An 18,423-nucleotide genomic window follows, 5' to 3' on the forward strand; every position below is an offset into this window, starting at 1 on the left:
TAAATGTACACGCATTATATATGCTAAATTTCAGTTCATTAAATTTTGAATAAAATGAATTTTGGTATCCATAGAGAATAGATATATGTTATTCGTCGAATTCTTTTATCCATTTTTTCTTTTAGATTCAGAAGAAATGACAACCACGCCAAGACAGTAAATACTATTTATGGACAAATCCTAGACATTGTTAAATTCTTGTACGATTTGTATCAAAAACCAATGCTAAAAACACAAAACATTCAAAATTGAAATATTCATTAGGGAATATCATAATACAGTACACTGTGTAGCGTTTTCAGATTAATTTGTTCATTTTTTATTAATTTACTTTTGATCAGCAGAAAATAATAAAATAAAAATCATTTATGTTTTTTTATGTGTTATGAATATGAACAGAAATTATAACATTCTGATCTTAGTATTTATTTATCCTTTGGAAATATCCTTTTTTCCCTTAAACTTTACAGAGTAAACTAATAAAAGTTTCATCAATATATCATTTGCTATGGGGTTCCCCAAGCATTGAGTTTCAATTGATATAAGTATAGCTTGTTTCATGTATGTATACATTTTTAATTACATGTTTATTATAATAGTTTGGAGTTTTTTTTGTATTGTTTTGTTTAGAGTGTTCTGATATTTGTATTTTTGTTGTTGTTTGTTTTTGCGGGCGAAAACAAACTTTTGGAACTTGAATGTTTGGGCACTTACACGGTGGTTTTACTCTTCATATTCAATGTAAATATAATGTTTATCAATATCCATAAATATATGTGCTACTTTTATTGTTCGCCATTTTATAACTATGTATTTGCCAATATACTATAAATACACTTGTGAATGCCATGTATTTCAATAAAACTTATTTTATTAAAAATATATTCCACTATGTTTTGCGATATTAAAGCACTGTAACAACTGTCAATCTGGGTTCCCTCTTTAAGGTCGAATAACACATCATCACAAAATGGTTGACCGCTGATCGAAACGACATTTCGTTTTATTAAAAGGATTTTATGGACTGAAACATGTAACTTACTCCATAGCAGAGTGGATAAAGTGTCCGACTTGTGATCCGTACATCCCGAGTTCGAATCCTGCAGGAGCTTTTGTTGTTACTCACTGGAATAATTATATTATTCATCGTTTGTCCCCAAACTGCAAATTTTTCGCTTATTTGGCATTTGCACAGTTTATTTATCATTATATCTTTCATTATCAAAAATTTTCCTGTTAATTTGAATGACTTTTTCCAGGTGTGTTATTCCACCTTAAATACAGTTGTTTAACTTTTCAAGCTTCATCCCTCTGATATTTGCATAAAATGAAGACACATTACATGTACAAGAATAAAATACAAATACATTGTATCTTTCTTTTTATCAAAGAAAAAACATTCCCATCAAATAAGAAATCCAATTGTGGTTTAGTTTTCTCTTCTTTTATTAGAGACATAAACTTTCATTAAATATCTTCACATCAAACAGAAGTAAGGAATGTACGAGACATGTATATGAAACAATAAAAGGCACATTTACAAAAAATAATAACAAAATCACGGAATTATGAGAGGGGTGGGCCAGAGACAGAAGTTGTGTTATCAATTAAAGACTTGCTGAAGCACACGTCATATACGTAAAAAGGAATTTCAATGATGGATAAAAAATGGATTTCTCTTGTGGTAAACATAGGATTTTTAGCATGATTGCCTTTCAATCAAAAATTTCAGTTCAAGACTTGGTAATCTCAAAAATTATACAAATAGAATCTGATAGATACTTGCCAGGTACGATACTTAAATTAACAAATATATTGAAATTAGTTTCTCTCCCTTGGGCAGTATACTGGAACTAGTAATAAGCAGAATTAATCAATGCTAGTAAAGAGGTAAGAAATTAACACAAATATCCCACAATATGGGGATATTAATTTGGGACCCATTTAGTCCTTTTTACATAAAATCATTAGGCGTGAAAATTTCTCCAATTTATACAGCTATTCTTAAATTTAAAAGAAAATATTTTGATAACAAACAAGCTATTGAAAAAGCCTCTAAACAACTGTTGTAGAACACTACAGGCTGATGAGCAATATTCCAGATATCTAAATTACTGAATATAAACCCGATTTGAACACAATTTGAATTCAATTCTAAAGAATGAACCATCAATTCTAAAGAATGAACCATTACGCAGTTTGTCTATATGCAGTTATTAAACTATATATTAAATTACATTGTAAATAACTTTACAAAAAACACAGATCAAAACAATAAATAAATAAACAAAACAAGAATAACAACATAATTCTCATGAACGACAATAACAGAAAAAAATATTGCACTGCTTTTAAATGAAAAACAAACTGACTAGAACTTATTGGAAAAAGAACTACATTTTTTTTTTGTTAAAAAAGAATATCTTAACAAATATCTACTTATGAAACAAAAAAAAACATCAAATAATAAAATACCCCTAGAAAATATCTCTTTTTTTCTTTTTGAAAATTAGACTTCGAGATAAAACTCATATAGAAAAAGATATTTCAAAGTCATAAATATAATGAAAGATAATAGTTTACAGTTAATATTTCGCGTAAGTATAACCTTAATTTCAAAGGCACTGGATCTCATAATTACTGTTAGTTTCCCGTTACATATATTCAATTTCATAAATAATAAAAATAGTACATTTGTCCAGTGGTTGCTGGTGACCAAAGTTTTACACTAAAAATAGCTGTATTTTTTAGTAACAGTAAACATTTGAAGAAAATGCTAGTGTTTATCTTACATCTACACTAATGTATAAAAGTTTCAGTTACTACAGTTAACTTACATTTACAAAAACCAAATCAAATTGTAGACAATTCACAGTTGAGCAATCACTTTTAAAAAATCAATAAAAAAAACAATGTATAAATTGAAAGAAGCTGACTTTTTTTCTGAACAATATAACATTAATTAGGTATAGGACTTATAGGTCATAATCAACAGCTCTAAACCGAGACAACAGCTAAAACGATACAATTAAACTACAAATGAAACTGTAATAATTATTCGCAGCAAAAAAGCACCATTAGGAATACATTTAATTAGCATTATTCATTTAAGTAACTCAAGTTTCCAGATTATTTTTATATGTTCTACATCTTAAATAGAGGTATATGTTTCGGTAAATCTTCTAATGTTTCCACTACGTTATCCTGTTGCTATAAACTAACCAAAGCACATTATGTGTCACCTGAATTGGTCCAGCATCATAGAAAAATATTCACACGAAATTATCACACATTCATGTATGTGAGATAATACACTAAGAAAAACAAAATCCTGACCACGCCAAAAGTACATGTAACTTATCACTAGTTCATCTCTAACCATTTTACAATTTCAATGGAATATTGTGTGAGGCATTATATCAAAGTATATGGAATGTCGAGTAAAAAATATATCAAACCACAGAAATGTCTAGAACCTTCCTATTCTTAACTAGTGAATGCCATCACACACAGCTGTCAAAATTCTGATAGGCACTTAAACCATATGGATAAAAAACACTATGGCAAGAGAATAACTTTGTTTCATATAAACCTTTAAGGAAATAGTTTATTCCCATCTACTACTTTTTTTACTAAATAAACTTTTGTATTTCTAAATCTATGAGTAATTTCTGTTTTCCTAATTTTCATTATTTTAATGAAGATAAAGGAATCTCTCTGAGAGTGCTCCTGGCTTTACAAGCTGCTCAAAACTTTCCTGATCGCTCCCAGCTTTGTTCTGTACTTTATGTTGCAGCTTTCTCAAAAGCTCTGATGCAGGGGTGTTTAAAGCAAACCCAGAAGAGTTGTACAGGCCTCCCAGACCAGCAAGCCCTGGCCCCCCAGGGAGAAATGGGGCAATCCACCCTGAACCCCCTACACTGGTCTTCTTACTGCTCTCTTTTTCTTCTTTTGCTTCCAGCTTCTTGGAATTAGATTCCTTCTTCTCTGAACCAGCTTTCCCATGTTCACTGGACTTCTTACTAGGAGTTGTAGAAGATGGGCCTTGCTCAGCTTCTCTCTGTTCTCTCTGCTCTTTTATTTTCTTCTGCCTGAGGAGATGTCTCTCTTTGACCTTGTACTCTAATGTTGAGTGTGGCACCCCATAGTAACTGCCTGCCCTATGTACACTCATTTCCCCTCTCTGAACAGCTTTTACTGCTTCCATCAACAACTGACTGTTGTATTTTCTGTACTGTCCACGTTTTGGGCGAGTTTTCTTTGTCGGATTATCGGTGGATTTTTTCTTGTCACCATCATCATGGCGAATTCTTTTGGCAGGTGATGGGGAATTGGAATGAGTGAAATTTTCCGTCTCCATGCTTCGAGCTAGGCCCTGGCAGAGCTCTGAAAGAGCTTGAGATTTAAATTTGACTTTCTCTGAGATTGTCTTCACGATGATGTCTTTCAAGGTTTCTCCAACAGCTGCATTTTCTATCTTGTCTAATGAACTTTGATAATGATTTTCAACCTTGCTCTCTACCTTATGGTGCATGGGCTGAAAGGACGGTATTATAATGTCTGATGAACTCTCAGGGGAGGGAACTTCTACATTACCATTTCTTGGGGACATCCGTGGAGAGAGTATGCGTTTTCCTGCAAAATCATCTTGCTGGCGAACTCGAAAGGCATTTCGCTCCATCTCTATTCTCTCTTCAGCCAGCTTTTTAATAATATTCTTCAGAATTGGTAGTTTTAGGTCGTGGGAGTAATGAGCAAAATATTCCTCCTTTCTACGATTTAGATTATGCTTCTTTCGCAGGTATTCTAACTTCTTCTCTTGAGTCTCATATTGATTTTCTAATTCAGCACTCCAGTCTATGGCGTAAGGTAGAGAAAATGGCAGAAGTGCCATGCTGGCCCCAGGTATAAGATCTGTCCATTTCAACGCAAGTTCTGTAGGTTCCTCAATCTCAGCTGCCTACAAATTAAACGACAAAGTTAATTGCATGGGACATTTTCAGAAATTAATCATCAACTAAGAAATTTCATATATTCGAAGCCAACAGCTTGTTTTCTTCTAGAGTAAATGTCATTGAGGATATCTGTCATATCAATGTGACATCATTATTATAGCTTTGATTTGAATAAACTTTTACTTGTATTGTCTAAATATATTTATAACTCACTCTTCACCTAATATTTTTAAAAATTAGTTAAATATGTGGTAAAATAACAAATTTCTTACTTTTTAAAATCTATTTAAACTATTAACTTTCATAACACAAACATTCATTCCTGATGTACACAAGATACCAAAATTAAATTTTAGGCAAATTATTCTATTTAACTTCTATCTACTTCATTTTAATTTTCATATCAATTTGCATGAATTTAACTGTGAATGAATTATTGCAAAAAGCAGGAGAAATAAGCTTACTGGAGCTACAGGTTCTTGTTTGTCAATGCCCATTTTAAAAATTTTGTTACGAAGCGTGGATCTCGGAATTCCGTACAAGACGGAAGCACGACGAGTTCCTAGTTTTCCGCTCTGAATCTCCGACACAGCTGCTAGCAGTTCCTCATCTGTATAAGACTTTTTACAATTGACACTTGTTGATTCCTTTTTCTTGGGCAGGGTTGAGCTTGAAAATAAGATGGAAAATAATGATAATTAGGAATTCAATTTCTTTCTTATACTCAATATAAGTACAATGCAATAAATAATAAAAAAGATGAGACTTAAAAAATAATAATTTGCAAAGGGCCTTTCGAAAATCAAAGATTTTAATTGTTAAATATAATGGTCAAGACCTAAATCTGAAGCTTTTAATACATGCATAGATGACTTTATTGAAATTTAAATATTCTTGATAAAACATCAAACAACTCAAAAACATAATTCATTTCGTAAAGTGAATCAAAAGAGCATCGTTCTAAGGCATTTTAGTTCAAATCAGTTCTTTCTTCCTACCTCAGAATTATAAACTATTGGTATCATGCAGCATACACCGCTTTAACTTCTTACCACGTCTGAGCCACTATGTGTGGGATCTTGAGTTCTATGGGGTCCTGTGCATCTCTACTTGCAGCAGCCTCCGTCTCCATGTTTTCCAGCGACTGAGTGGTGGTGGATCTAAGTTCTGCCAGCAGCTCCCTACCAACATGGTCTGTGTAAAACTGGGGGCAGTATGGTAGCAACTCCTGGAGATATCTAAAACCTGAAAGAAGTCGAGCTATTTTCATCCAAAATTTGTCACCACATATTGAAAACCAGGGAGTAGAAGTTCTAATTTAATTTGATTGAGCCATCTTCAATCTTTTGAAATTTTGCAACTTTGACTCTTTTCATTCATCTGATGGAGAAGGTGCCAGAAATGGAATAAATTGGTTAATGTTGATATGAAGTTACAGTACAAAATGACTGGAACCAATTCAGCTTATGACCAGCTTTTATTACAAAAGAAGAAAAAATGATGTCATAGTTCATTCTTTAGGAATACTGGTAATCCATTCACTGAAATTTCAAAACCATTCAATACAAATGCTTAATCAAATAAAATTCAATATTTTGCTTGAATTTTGGGTTTGAACTTTTAAAAAAAATATAATTTTTACAACAGCAATGGAATAGTCATGTCAAATGGTAGAGCCAAAAGGATTTTATAAAAGGGTACTCAAAGACTAGATACATGCATACTGGTACTGTACCAGTTATCGGCTAAGACCAGTTATCGGCTAAACTGAGAGTTCGGGTTTATAGCACGCGACAATCCAAGATTTTTTAATTCAGTCGTCTTTTTCGAATAAAGAAAAGTAAGTTTGCTTGAAAACTTTCTTGAATATGTTTTATACATGAGCTTAAACGATCATTGTTTACCGCTGATTTTACATCTTTGCACTTTCAGCAGTGGGGGAAGTGAAGTAATAAGTTAAAAATAGAATATTACCTCTTTGTGATACGTTATTATATCCCTTCTTTGATTTGACATATAAAATCAATACATTTAACATGTATAAACAAAAAGGAATTCACGAATTTCCGAGAGATTTGTAGCGCAATTGAATGCCTGATTGCACAATTATGTATTGAAAAGTATACGATTTGGTGTATTACCGTATGATAATAAACGAATTATTTTATGAGTTTTGTTTATAATGTATCATCACCCCGAATAATTGAGTCTGACCTCACAAGGGGCATAATTCAAAATACATTTAGCAGAGTATAAAATCAACATGAACACAGATTTTTACTATGTTACATGTACTATCACGAAGCCGATAACTGGTACAGTAAATCGTAAAAACTCGGCAAATTCGGGGCGTGCTTAAAAGCACAAAACAAGATGTTTTGGGTTCTAAATAATGATATAAACTAACAGATTGATAAATAAGGAGTTCACTTTTTAAAGTATGTCAATTTTTATCCAAAAATATCAAGAAATAAGGAATTACGAAAAGAAAACATTAAATTTTAGCCGATAACTGGTACAGTGCCAGTATGGATATTATAATTGTTTAACATGCAAATGTACACACTAGTAATTAAATTATAGATTGCTGTAAATATTTGATAAATATTACACTCCCTCACTTCTAGTAAAATTTACAAAAAAAAAGTTTCCCAGGCCAATTTAAAATTCAAACAGGCAGGTTTTCACTGCACAAATTGAAAAGGGAAATAACTCCATTTTTTCTAATTTAAAAAATGAAAAACTGTCAGAGTTATTCCACTTTTCAATATTAAAGGCAAATGAAATTTATAAGTGTGGGAGACTTAATGTGGTGCGCCTGGTGCCAGTGAAACAAAACATAACCAAGAATAGAATTCCTGGGTCCCCCGCCGGTCAAGCAGTATACTAGTATCGAGTCTATCGACCAAGGCTGATTTAGGAACTTGACCAAGGTATTAGTGGTATAAACATTTGGTATAAATTTAATGAAAATCCGTCAAAATTTGTAGGCATGAGAGCGCTTACAAGGTCAATTTTTGGATAAAACTGAGTCATTATTGTGGTCAAAGTCATTATTGTGGTCAAAGTCCCATAACTCCAACAAAAAGTATCGACCAATGCTGATTTTCGAAACTTTACCAAAGTATTAGTGGTATAAACATTTGGTATAAATTTATTGAAAATCCGTCAAAATTTGAAGGCATGATAGTGCTTACAAGGTCAATTTTTGGATAAAACGGAGTCATTATCGTGGTCAAAGTCCCATAACTCCAACAAAAAGTACCGACCAATGCTGATTTTCAAACTTGACCAAGGTATTAGTGGTATAAACATTTGGTATAAATTTAATGAAAATCTGTCAAAATTTGTAGGCATGAGAGCGCTTACAAGGTCAATTTTTGGATAAAACGGAGTCATTATTGTGGTAAAAGTCCCATAACTCCAACAAAAAATATCGACCAATGCTGATTTTCGAACTTGACCAAGGTAATAGTGGTATAAATATTTGGTATAAATTTAATGAAAATCCGTCGAAATTTGTAGGCATGAGAGCGCTTACAAAAAAGTGTGGCGGACGGACACACGGACGCACCGACACACGGACCCACAGACACACAGACCCAGGGACAGACGCCCGGCATTTCTATGTCCCCGCTCCGCGTTGCAGCGGGGGACAATTAAACATTCATACTTGAATGTTTTGATTACATGAACATAGCTAGAAATCTTGTGGGGGACAGATGTGATAGTTCCCATGTGAACAGACTTACTAGGGTTGTCTTGTAAACTTTTGCCATCTTTTGCTTCTTTCATCAACTGCGACACAGCCTCCTGTTATGAAATAAAATCACTCACATCATTAAAATATAATAATAGCAAAAAATTATAATTGCTAACCTTTCAAAAACAACACATTCATGAGAAAAATCCATATGTATTATCAAATTCTTATGCAGAGATTATATAACCCATTCTAAATTTGGGATGGCAGTTCTTTGAATACATAACTCTCTAACATTTTTCTAAGAATATCACATAACAACATTAACAATAAGTCTTCTGTCTTTTAAAAGTGACAAAAATATATACATGTATTGAATTCTATTAAATGAACATTTCTTTTGTAGCATTTAGAGTTATCTTTCTTTTTCTCAACACCTAAATGTACCAAATGTGACTTTTTATTTGATTTTTTCCCCATGAGACAGCTAGCAAATTAAATGAACAAAATGAACATGAACAATGCAGTAGAATCAGAGAGAGAAAGAGAGAGTGTGTGAGAGAGAGAGAGAGAGAGAGAGAGAGAGAGAGAGGGGGGAGAGAGAGAATCTATATTAATAAATAATTTTAGTTAAAAAATTAGAGAAAAACACTATTTCCTAGTCTAAAATTATACAATTCATATACTTTAAATATACAATGTTTACTTGTACCGGTATATCCAATTACAGTAGATGAGGCACATTAAAGTTCTTTGATTTGTACCAACTACCGAATTAATTTTGTTTTACTAAAATATATATTCAGGAATTTCTTAATTGTTAGATACATCTACATTTAATTGTGTTCAAACTTATGATATGAAAAAGAGTGTCAATGATGTTACGTTAGCAATTAAATACTAGTAAATAGTGCTTTTCATCTTTGACTAAGTCAGACCCATTATTACATAATAAAACATAGAAATAAATTGTGGTTATGAAAACATCATCCGATTCATCATTTGCCTCTAAATGTACACTCCTTCTTATCTCAGTTTACTAACATTTACTAGAAGAAACATTATTATATATAGTTATAGCCTTCTGATGAGGTCAATACATGGTTTTCATACTAATTCTCTTCAAAAGTTTAACAGTAAAATATTTTTATCAAAATGTAAAGGCGTTGATTTTGCTATTGTTACGTCATATGTTGCGCGTACAAAAACCAGTTTTTTGTCATGAAAATCTATTTTTAGCATAGTAAGGTATATACATTTTCTATGTTGAGTATAGTAAGGTCTATAACAGAATTTATTTACAGCTATCCAACAATCATATGCTTGATAAAAATACAATATTATAAGATTTGGCTTCTCCTTTTTGCATGTGATGTAAAAACAGATCATATTTGTGAAAAACTACCAATCTGATTAAAACCAGATCCTTGATCCGCTCCTTTTTTTCTTTAATTATTGCTACACCCTCGTGTAGCGCCGATAAAAAAATAATTTTAACTATTAATATTTCAATATTGATTTTAATCAGATTGAAAAAATCTACCTACACAGAACGCACTGTGCATGGCTGAATTTGGTTAAAAGCCTAAAATTTCCTGACATTGATTTCCTTGTATGTATTCATAAAACATATTTAAGTGTCTTTTTAACAGTTAGTATTTATGAACTGCAAACCTAAAATCTAGGAGTGTAGACAAGAGTAAAATGTCTTCATGCACTGTTACAGTAATTAATCCTCTACTTTCAAACAGGCAAGTGAGCATTAGGCGATAGTTGATATCATTTCATTATAATTCTTTTAGCTTTGAAACATGCTTTAGATGAAAGCATCTGCAAAACATATTTATCAGCACTTTGTTTATGTACATTTAACTGTTACATTTTTTTAAAAGGCTACTCACGAACAAGTTCTGCAGCCGAGATTCACAAAAAAAACATGTCTGTTCCTGCTTCCAATCCCTCGTTATTCCATCCTCCAGAGCTGTACCAAAAGTAATAATTAAAATAAAAAATGCTGATACCTTATTTAAGAATACTTTACATTATTTTGTAACTTTTGCTGAAATAAATGGTTAAATACAGCTTTCTAATGCTGAAATAATTCAAATCTTTCCAATTTAGTAGAATGAAATTGGACTTCTGAGTTCATGAAACACTAAGAGTGGCCAGCTTAGACAGCTATACAGTTTTGGTAACAGGAAGTACTTAATATAATTACTAATAGCTATTTATACCACTGTATACCAATAGTAATTAAAAAATTATAAGTCTTCCGAATATCAACACCTTACTGACACACCTTCCTTATAATAGCACCTTACTGACACACCTTCCTTATATTAACACTTACTGACACACTTTCCTTATAATAACACCTCACTGACACACCTTCCTTATAATAACACTTACTGACACACCTTCCTTATAATAACCCTTACTGACACACCTTCCTTATAATAACACCTCACTGACACACCTTCCTTATAATAACACTTACTGACACTTTCCTTATAATAACACCTCACTGACACACCTTCCTTATAATAACACTTACTGACATTTTCCTTATAATAACACCTTACAGACACACCTTCCTAATAATAACACCTTACAGACACACCTTCCTTATAATAAAACATTAATACAGACACACCTTCCTAATAATAACACCTTACAGACACACCTTCCTTATAATAACACTTACTGACACTTTCCTTATAATAACACCTTACAGACACACCTTCCTAATAATAACACCTTACTGACACACCTTCCTTATAATAACACCTTACTGACACACCTTCCTTATAATAACACCTTACTGACACACCTTCCTTATAATAACACCTTACAGACACACCCTCAGACAATTATGACGCAATGCTTGAAGGAATTAACGCTACCATTAGCTAATGCATGAAGAGCACTCCCAAAGTCAATAAGATTATGTTTCATGATTTATTCTAAAATTATGTACTGATTGGCTATACATGGTATTTTGTACACAGTTGGAAACTTGTATTCAGATAGCTACATGTAGGTGCTGCTATATTTAGTCTTAATTAAAGTAATCAGCAGTTATTGGATTTAATGGTTTTGAGTACATTTTTGCTTTCACGTCGACAGATTCATAATTCTCAATGCATTACTATATTTTTTTAATGAAGCAAGGGTTCGGGATACAGGGTAGGTATAAATGCAGGGCTCTTACAATTAAATGGCAACAACAGTTCTGTGATGTTTTCCTTCCCTCCAAATTCCTCTGCAATTCTTTCCAGCCCTGTTGAAAACAAAATGACAATTTCAAATACAAATACATGCATGCACAAAATGTATGCGGGCACTTAATTATTCAATCAACATATCCCAGCCCATATCAATTTGAGAAATATCCATCTAAAAATGTTGTATACACTGATGGTACAGTTATAGAGTTTTGGAGTACTAATAACTATTGTCAATAAAAGATACAGTTAAAGAGTTATTGTACAAAAACCTTGTGATCTCTACTCCTCGTAAATTGTAAGAGATAGAGACTTGAAACTTTTACCAATGTCTTAAGTTGACTTCATCTGGATAAAAATCTTTCAATCTATTCATATCAAAAGGATCTGATGTCGCCTTAAAGTAGTTATTACCCCTGAAAGTTTCTTAATTTTGTAAAAACATGCACCTAAAACTTTTGAACCATATGTCCGACATCGGACCACTTGAAAATGAAAAGTTGATCTTTGTCAATCAAAATGATGTTATGGTCAAAGGTAGAGGTCATTTTTTAAAAACCATAGTGATACAAAATCTTTTGACATTATTTTTACATGAAGTAATGCAGAGAAAGCATTATATCAATTCTATCGAAACAGAAATGATGCAAACATAAAACATGATAAGATGGTAATTAAGACCTCTGATTGTTCGAGAACAATTAGTTTACTAGTTCTGTATTGGAATCTTATGACCATGGGTTTAGAAAGTTGGGCATCAAATGCAACAGGTAATAAAAAAAAGTCATGTCTCGATCATGCTGTTGCATTATCTCAAATATCAAAAATTATAATTAATTGTGTCTTGAATTGTGATGCAAAGAGGTAAAAAAGAAAGAAAAAAGAGAGAGATTTAAGAAAATATCCCATGTCCGCACAAAATAACTAATTTAAAGCAAATGAAAAAAACATGGGGTGGGGGTGTGGAGATCATCTAATCCAGGAGAGTGGCACTCTCTTCCATGGTCTTCACCCATAAAGTTGAATTTAACGCTTAATGGAAAAATCTTTTGGAGAGAAAGGCATTGGTGTGCCAAAACTTATCTTTTTTTTGAAATTATGTTCAGCTAAATAAATCAACCAATGTTTGCATATCGAAGCTTTGCATGAAAATTATTGGTAGCAGCCTTAAAAATGTTCTTTTCTAAATTTTAAATCAAATATCTAATTAAGTTATATTAGGCAGTTTGAGCAAAAGTTTTTTTTTCTATTTAAAGCATCTTTAGCATGTATGAAATGAAATACCATCAAATATGCTAATGAAATTAAACAATGAAATTAAAATACTTGATATTAAAATAAGGTACATGTAATTAAGAGAATATTTTTAATTCATTAACACTTAAGATTTTTTAACAAATTCATTTTAACTACAGAAATTTAAAATATGTAAAGACTTTGGTAAGACAATTTTGATATGTCTCTATTCGAGAGAATTTTTTGTAAAGAAGGAAATATTCAATGTCAGTTTAGAGGACATGATTTTGAGTGTCAACACTGCCTAATCAATAACAGGGATCCAAACCTGTTGAGAACAGAATTAACATATGAACAGAAGGATAAGACTCAATGCCAAGAGTCACCACAGCAACGAAAAAAAAATCAATAATCCCCACAACCAAAATTAAAAATGTCACATCAAGACGTTGTGAAACGTAAATTCAAATTATCACCTGTTGATGTTTAATTAAATAAGTATTAAAACTGTGAAAAATGTGTCTAGAAAATTCGAGTTTTGGGGGGTTTTTTTGTACAAAAAATATTTATTTCCTTCCCTGTCAAAAGCTCGGTCCATGCCATCCATTGTCAACGTCACACAAGTATCATCATCAGCCGAATTTTGGGAGACGATCGATAGATGATTTACCTGTCTATTAAATTGCATGCTTTTTTCAATCTCCTTTTCCCTGTTTCACAAAATAGCAACTAAATCGCGAGAAAGAAATCTACTTTAGCATTTCGGTGAAGTTTAATTAGAATATATGTAACATCAATGTACAAAATTGTATCCGTGTGGAAGGGGTGTGCTCATATCACGGAACAGCCGGAGAGTCTGAATTTTGACTGAAGCAACCTCTGTCTTATCGTATATTTAGGTTCTGGGGGTTCGTATGACTCATAAACACATCTAAATACAAAGAAAGTTATACATACCGACAGCTATTGGTATTTTCTTGCTCCATGACAGCAGTTCTTTTCTAAAAGCCCGTCTTTCTTGGCTGCATCTCGAGTTCCCACAGTCAACCATGTTTCATTGTATATAATGTGACGTAGTACGCATTGAGGAAGCGAAACTGTGACGTAGTCGGTACACAGGTGAAAACAAAACAGGTATCCTCAGGTGAGACAAAAGCAGAAGCAGTAGTAATTGTACATGTAATACCCCACACTAATTGTGGCAGATAATGTTTTTGTGTTTTGGTTTCTTTATCACCCGGCTTTACTTTCACTTTGTGGATGTTCAAAATAAACAAGGAAAAGAAAAACCTTCCCCGGTTCTTGATCTGTTTGATATCAGATGGGGTTAAATATATGTTTGGGTGTGGCGGTTCTATTTCGATTCGGTTATTTGAATAGCAGCCAGTGTCTTTATATGCTGTAAAATAAACACGAACATGTATGTTATTTATAGATTATAGATGTATACATATAAAATATTAACATAAAAGTCTGAATGGGGAAGTGTTTTAAGATATTTTTAGAGGAATTAAAACTTTTTGTAGATTGTATTTTATATCCCTGAAATGTAGAAAGAAGAAAAACACATCCACACATTAAACACTTCTGTACAGTATATTACATGTATTATATATATATAGATATATAAATATATATAAACATAACATTTATAAACATGTGTAAAGTAACTTGTATTAATTAGCCTCGATCAGCTAGTTTTACAAGAAGAATAACGCAGATATATTTATTTTGTCTCATATCAGATGTACATTCAAGGAATTTAGAAAACAATGAAAGGAGCATACAGGTATCCAGATGGCAGTGAATACACAGGGGACTGGATGGAGGGACAGCGACACGGGTATGGAGTGATGAAGTTCCCCGATGGATCCCAGTATTTTGGCATATTCGACAATGGACTTTGTCAAGGAACAGGGGTCATGATTTTTAACGACAAGTCTAGGTAACTGTTTTTAATGTTTTCCGCGCTTCTCTGAGCTAGCTTGTATTAATTGATAAAACTAAAATATAATTTTTAGTCCTGTGTCACTTATAATACATGTAATATATAAATTATGTCTCTAATATATGTATATACAAATATTATAAATGAATCGATCAAAATTCAATTTTCTTGATTTCATGTATTTTAATTCAGTCAATTAAGATTTATACAAAAATCTGTTATTGCCTGCATGTCCTCCTGAAACAAATCACGTTTTTATGTTAACTATAGTGACCAATCATAATTCTTTCTTACAGGTATGAGGGTGAATTCCAAAATGGAAAATTCAATGGATATGGTGTGTTCACTCGATCTGATGGGATGAAGTATGAGGGAGAGTTTAAAAGTGGTCAAATATGTGGATATGGTGAGAAAATATGTATAATTTATTATACTTATATTAATTTATGAAAAAATTAATCAGCAAATATTGTTTTACTGCAGAAATCATAATGATCTTTCTATCTGTGTTTGACTACACTTTTAAAATATATCTAATTGGTTCAGAGTATTATGTATGATTTTACATTTATCATGAAAACTTCTTAATTTTATTTATTATATTGTAACAATGATAATGATGTATTATTGAATCCACATGACATTTTGTTTAAAGCTCTTTTTAATTTCAGGACCCTGATTTGTCTTTATATTAATTGCTGCACTTATTGATAAAAATTTTAATGAAAAAATATATACAAATACATACAAACACCATAGCTTATACATGTAATAATTTCATAGAAAGTTATAGAAACTGGGTTTGAATAGTATAACACTATATTAATCATTAGTTTATAAAGCAGCCAATTTGCTGCTGGGAGGAGGGGAGGGGGGTGTGATTTGTGAATAAAGTAAATATAGTTCTCAATTGCAACTTCGCAGGTCTTTCTGGCAGAGCTCGGATAAACGCCTTAAACGTTTATGTTAATAACGGCACCTAATGTTAAAATTTTATACTACATAGAGTTGCTCTCCATCAATTCAAGGTTAGTCTAGATGGCCCTATAGGAACTGTAGTTCATTTAGGATACAGTAAAACATGGTTATAATGAAGCGCCATGGAGGGGCAATTTTGCTTCGTTATAAGCGTAATTCGTTATATCAGTCAAATTTACAACATGTATGAGGAATGAATATCACTTTGCTGTAAGTGTCAATTCATTATAAGTGTGTTTGCTTTAACCGTGTTTTACTGTATATCATTGAATTTAATGATATCGAAGTTTAATTAGCTCACATCTCAACAGATGATGGATGCCTATACTTAATACATTTGAGGTTGTTTTTCTTATAGTTCTTGGAAAGGCTCAAGGATTAAGTTGTGATAGTATATGGTACTAAGAATATTGTTATCATATATTCATTAATGATATATATATTAATATATCTTTTGTTATCTGGGAATAAAATTTGAAATAGACAAAAGTTTTACTTATACTAGAGAAAACCACATATTTTTTAAAAGTATATTCATTATATAAACTACAGACTAACAAATTAGAATATTTATTACTTATTGGTCCAGCACGAGCTAACTGTTACCCAATATTGCCGTGGTGAAATGATTATGAATCACCTTAAAAACCCAAGTGATTCATCACTTGTTTATCAGACATATACCTGATATTGTAATTATTGAATAATATTTTTTTAACAGGATTAGTGACTTTTGCTGACGGCAGTCACGGACTTCCACGGAACGAGGGGTACTTTGAGGGGAACAAACTCATGAAGAGAGAGAAATGCCAGGGAGCTGTTCAGAGGGCTAGACAAGCTTTAGAGCACGCCAAATCTCACCAGAGGTTTTCCTAGTGAGGCGAAGATTTCTAGTACTAAGTGAACAGAAAATATTGCAATATATATTGAGTACTAGCATATATACATTGTATTCAGAGGAACTTTTTAATTGGTATGATATATATTTTTTTTGAAGATATATATATTCATATATTTTCTCATTGTTAATTAATGGATCCATTATACATGTTTAACAATATGATTTGTGTGTTGAAGATATATTATATACCGTTAGAATATACTGTAAATGTATTAAATTTGGCTATGTATATATTCTGTTTTGCATGATTTTCGGTAAAAGACAGTGCTAATTAACTTCCACTTACCAGTATTTAATCAGATCCCAAAATTTACATGTATACATAAACTCAAATACTCTCAGAAATAGGGTGAGTACATAATCTACACTTTTCAAAATTGTTAAAAATCACCAATGAACATTCAAGTTAAAATATAATATCTTTACAGTATGTTGTTGAATGTGTAAATATTTTAGATTTTTCATAATCATTGTCAGTCCTCTTGTTTAACAGTATGGAGTGATGTCTTAAGTTAAATTGTTCTGCCATCATCACTTGTAATAAAGATTAATTGATTGAATAGATAAAGGAAGCTCACTTAAATCAAAGTTTTTTGGTTTGTGCCGAAATATAGCCTTGTGCATTTTTTTCAACTTGCCTTTGTGACATATCTATTTTGTGTATTGTTTTGTTTACCTGTGTTTATATTAATATATTCAACTTTTATATATTTGCATTGTATATAGAATGATGAAATTGTTTTTCATAGGTAAAATTGTGAAATGATACCTTAACTGCATTTTTACATGTCCATGCATGACCATTTTCTGTTGAAGATGATAATTTTAGTCAACATTCTACATATGATATATATTTTACTGAAGATTTTGTTCTTGTTATGGAGTGATTATGAATATTATGTCCCAGATATATCACCTATTTCTGTTAATAATTTAGAGAAATAATTTACATATGTTTTAATGAACTATATATAATCTAGTAAATAAACATTTATTCTTGAATTAGTTGATTTACAGTGCAGTCTTTTTTCATTGAAATCCATGAAGTATGATTCCTTCCATTTCTTACAGAAATATGATTGTACATTCATAGCTCTGTGGAAACTGACAGGACTGAAATCTTCATGCCCCTTTTATCGATAAGTTGAAACCTTCAGCAACCCATTAAGAAAATTCACGGACTGCACAAAATAATTACGCTGATGTCCGACTCAAATTCCTATAGAAGAAGATTTAGCTGTTTCTTTTTTCTAACATACTGATGTGCATTAACAATAATTTAGTTAATTTTTCTTACTTTTACGATTTATCAATTTGATAGAAGAAAGATGTAAATATAATCAATAAAATGCTTTTTTTGATGATTCATGTGGGTTATGAAGGTAGTGATCACTGGAGAAAAAATTAACATAACCTGCTATATATATAAGGTGGGTTTTGTATTTTTTCTGCAATGTCGCTACCCTTCACCTTCATAT

The 18,423-nt window shown here is 31.7% G+C and overlaps 3 protein-coding genes across 5 annotated transcripts in view; 2 read left to right on the forward strand and 1 right to left on the reverse strand.

Moving 5' to 3' along the window:
• The window catches only part of LOC128182012 (uncharacterized), a 58,356-nt gene extending 57,464 nt beyond the window's left edge, over positions 1-892 (forward strand). For all 3 annotated transcript variants that reach the window (XM_052850601.1, XM_052850602.1, XM_052850603.1), the window contains one exon: positions 126-892. In XM_052850601.1, the coding sequence (XP_052706561.1) occupies positions 126-160 (35 nt within the window). In that variant the 3' untranslated portion in view covers positions 161-892. The remainder of the gene's footprint in view (positions 1-125) is intronic.
• A 536-nt stretch (positions 893-1,428) lies between these two features.
• On the reverse strand, positions 1,429-14,197 carry LOC128182014 (ligand-dependent nuclear receptor corepressor-like protein). The gene is made up of 7 exons (XM_052850604.1): positions 14,076-14,197; positions 11,870-11,938; positions 10,560-10,639; positions 8,708-8,768; positions 6,008-6,200; positions 5,420-5,624; positions 1,429-4,960 (listed from the first exon to the last, which is right to left on the reverse strand). The coding sequence occupies exons 1-7, from the start codon at positions 14,167-14,169 to the stop codon at positions 3,695-3,697; spliced, it is 1,968 nt and encodes a 655-aa protein (XP_052706564.1). The 5' UTR covers positions 14,170-14,197; the 3' UTR covers positions 1,429-3,694.
• On the forward strand, positions 14,123-17,947 carry LOC128182015 (MORN repeat-containing protein 4-like). The gene is made up of 4 exons (XM_052850605.1): positions 14,123-14,262; positions 14,864-15,063; positions 15,363-15,472; positions 16,766-17,947. Exons 2-4 carry the CDS (start codon positions 14,891-14,893, stop codon positions 16,918-16,920), a joined length of 438 nt encoding a protein of 145 aa, XP_052706565.1. The 5' UTR covers positions 14,123-14,262; positions 14,864-14,890; the 3' UTR covers positions 16,921-17,947.
• Positions 17,948-18,423: the final 476 nt, after the last annotated feature.

The sequence above is a fragment of the Crassostrea angulata genome, chromosome 4 (assembly GCF_025612915.1).
Source record: "Crassostrea angulata isolate pt1a10 chromosome 4, ASM2561291v2, whole genome shotgun sequence".
NCBI lineage: Eukaryota > Metazoa > Mollusca > Bivalvia > Ostreida > Ostreidae > Magallana > Magallana angulata.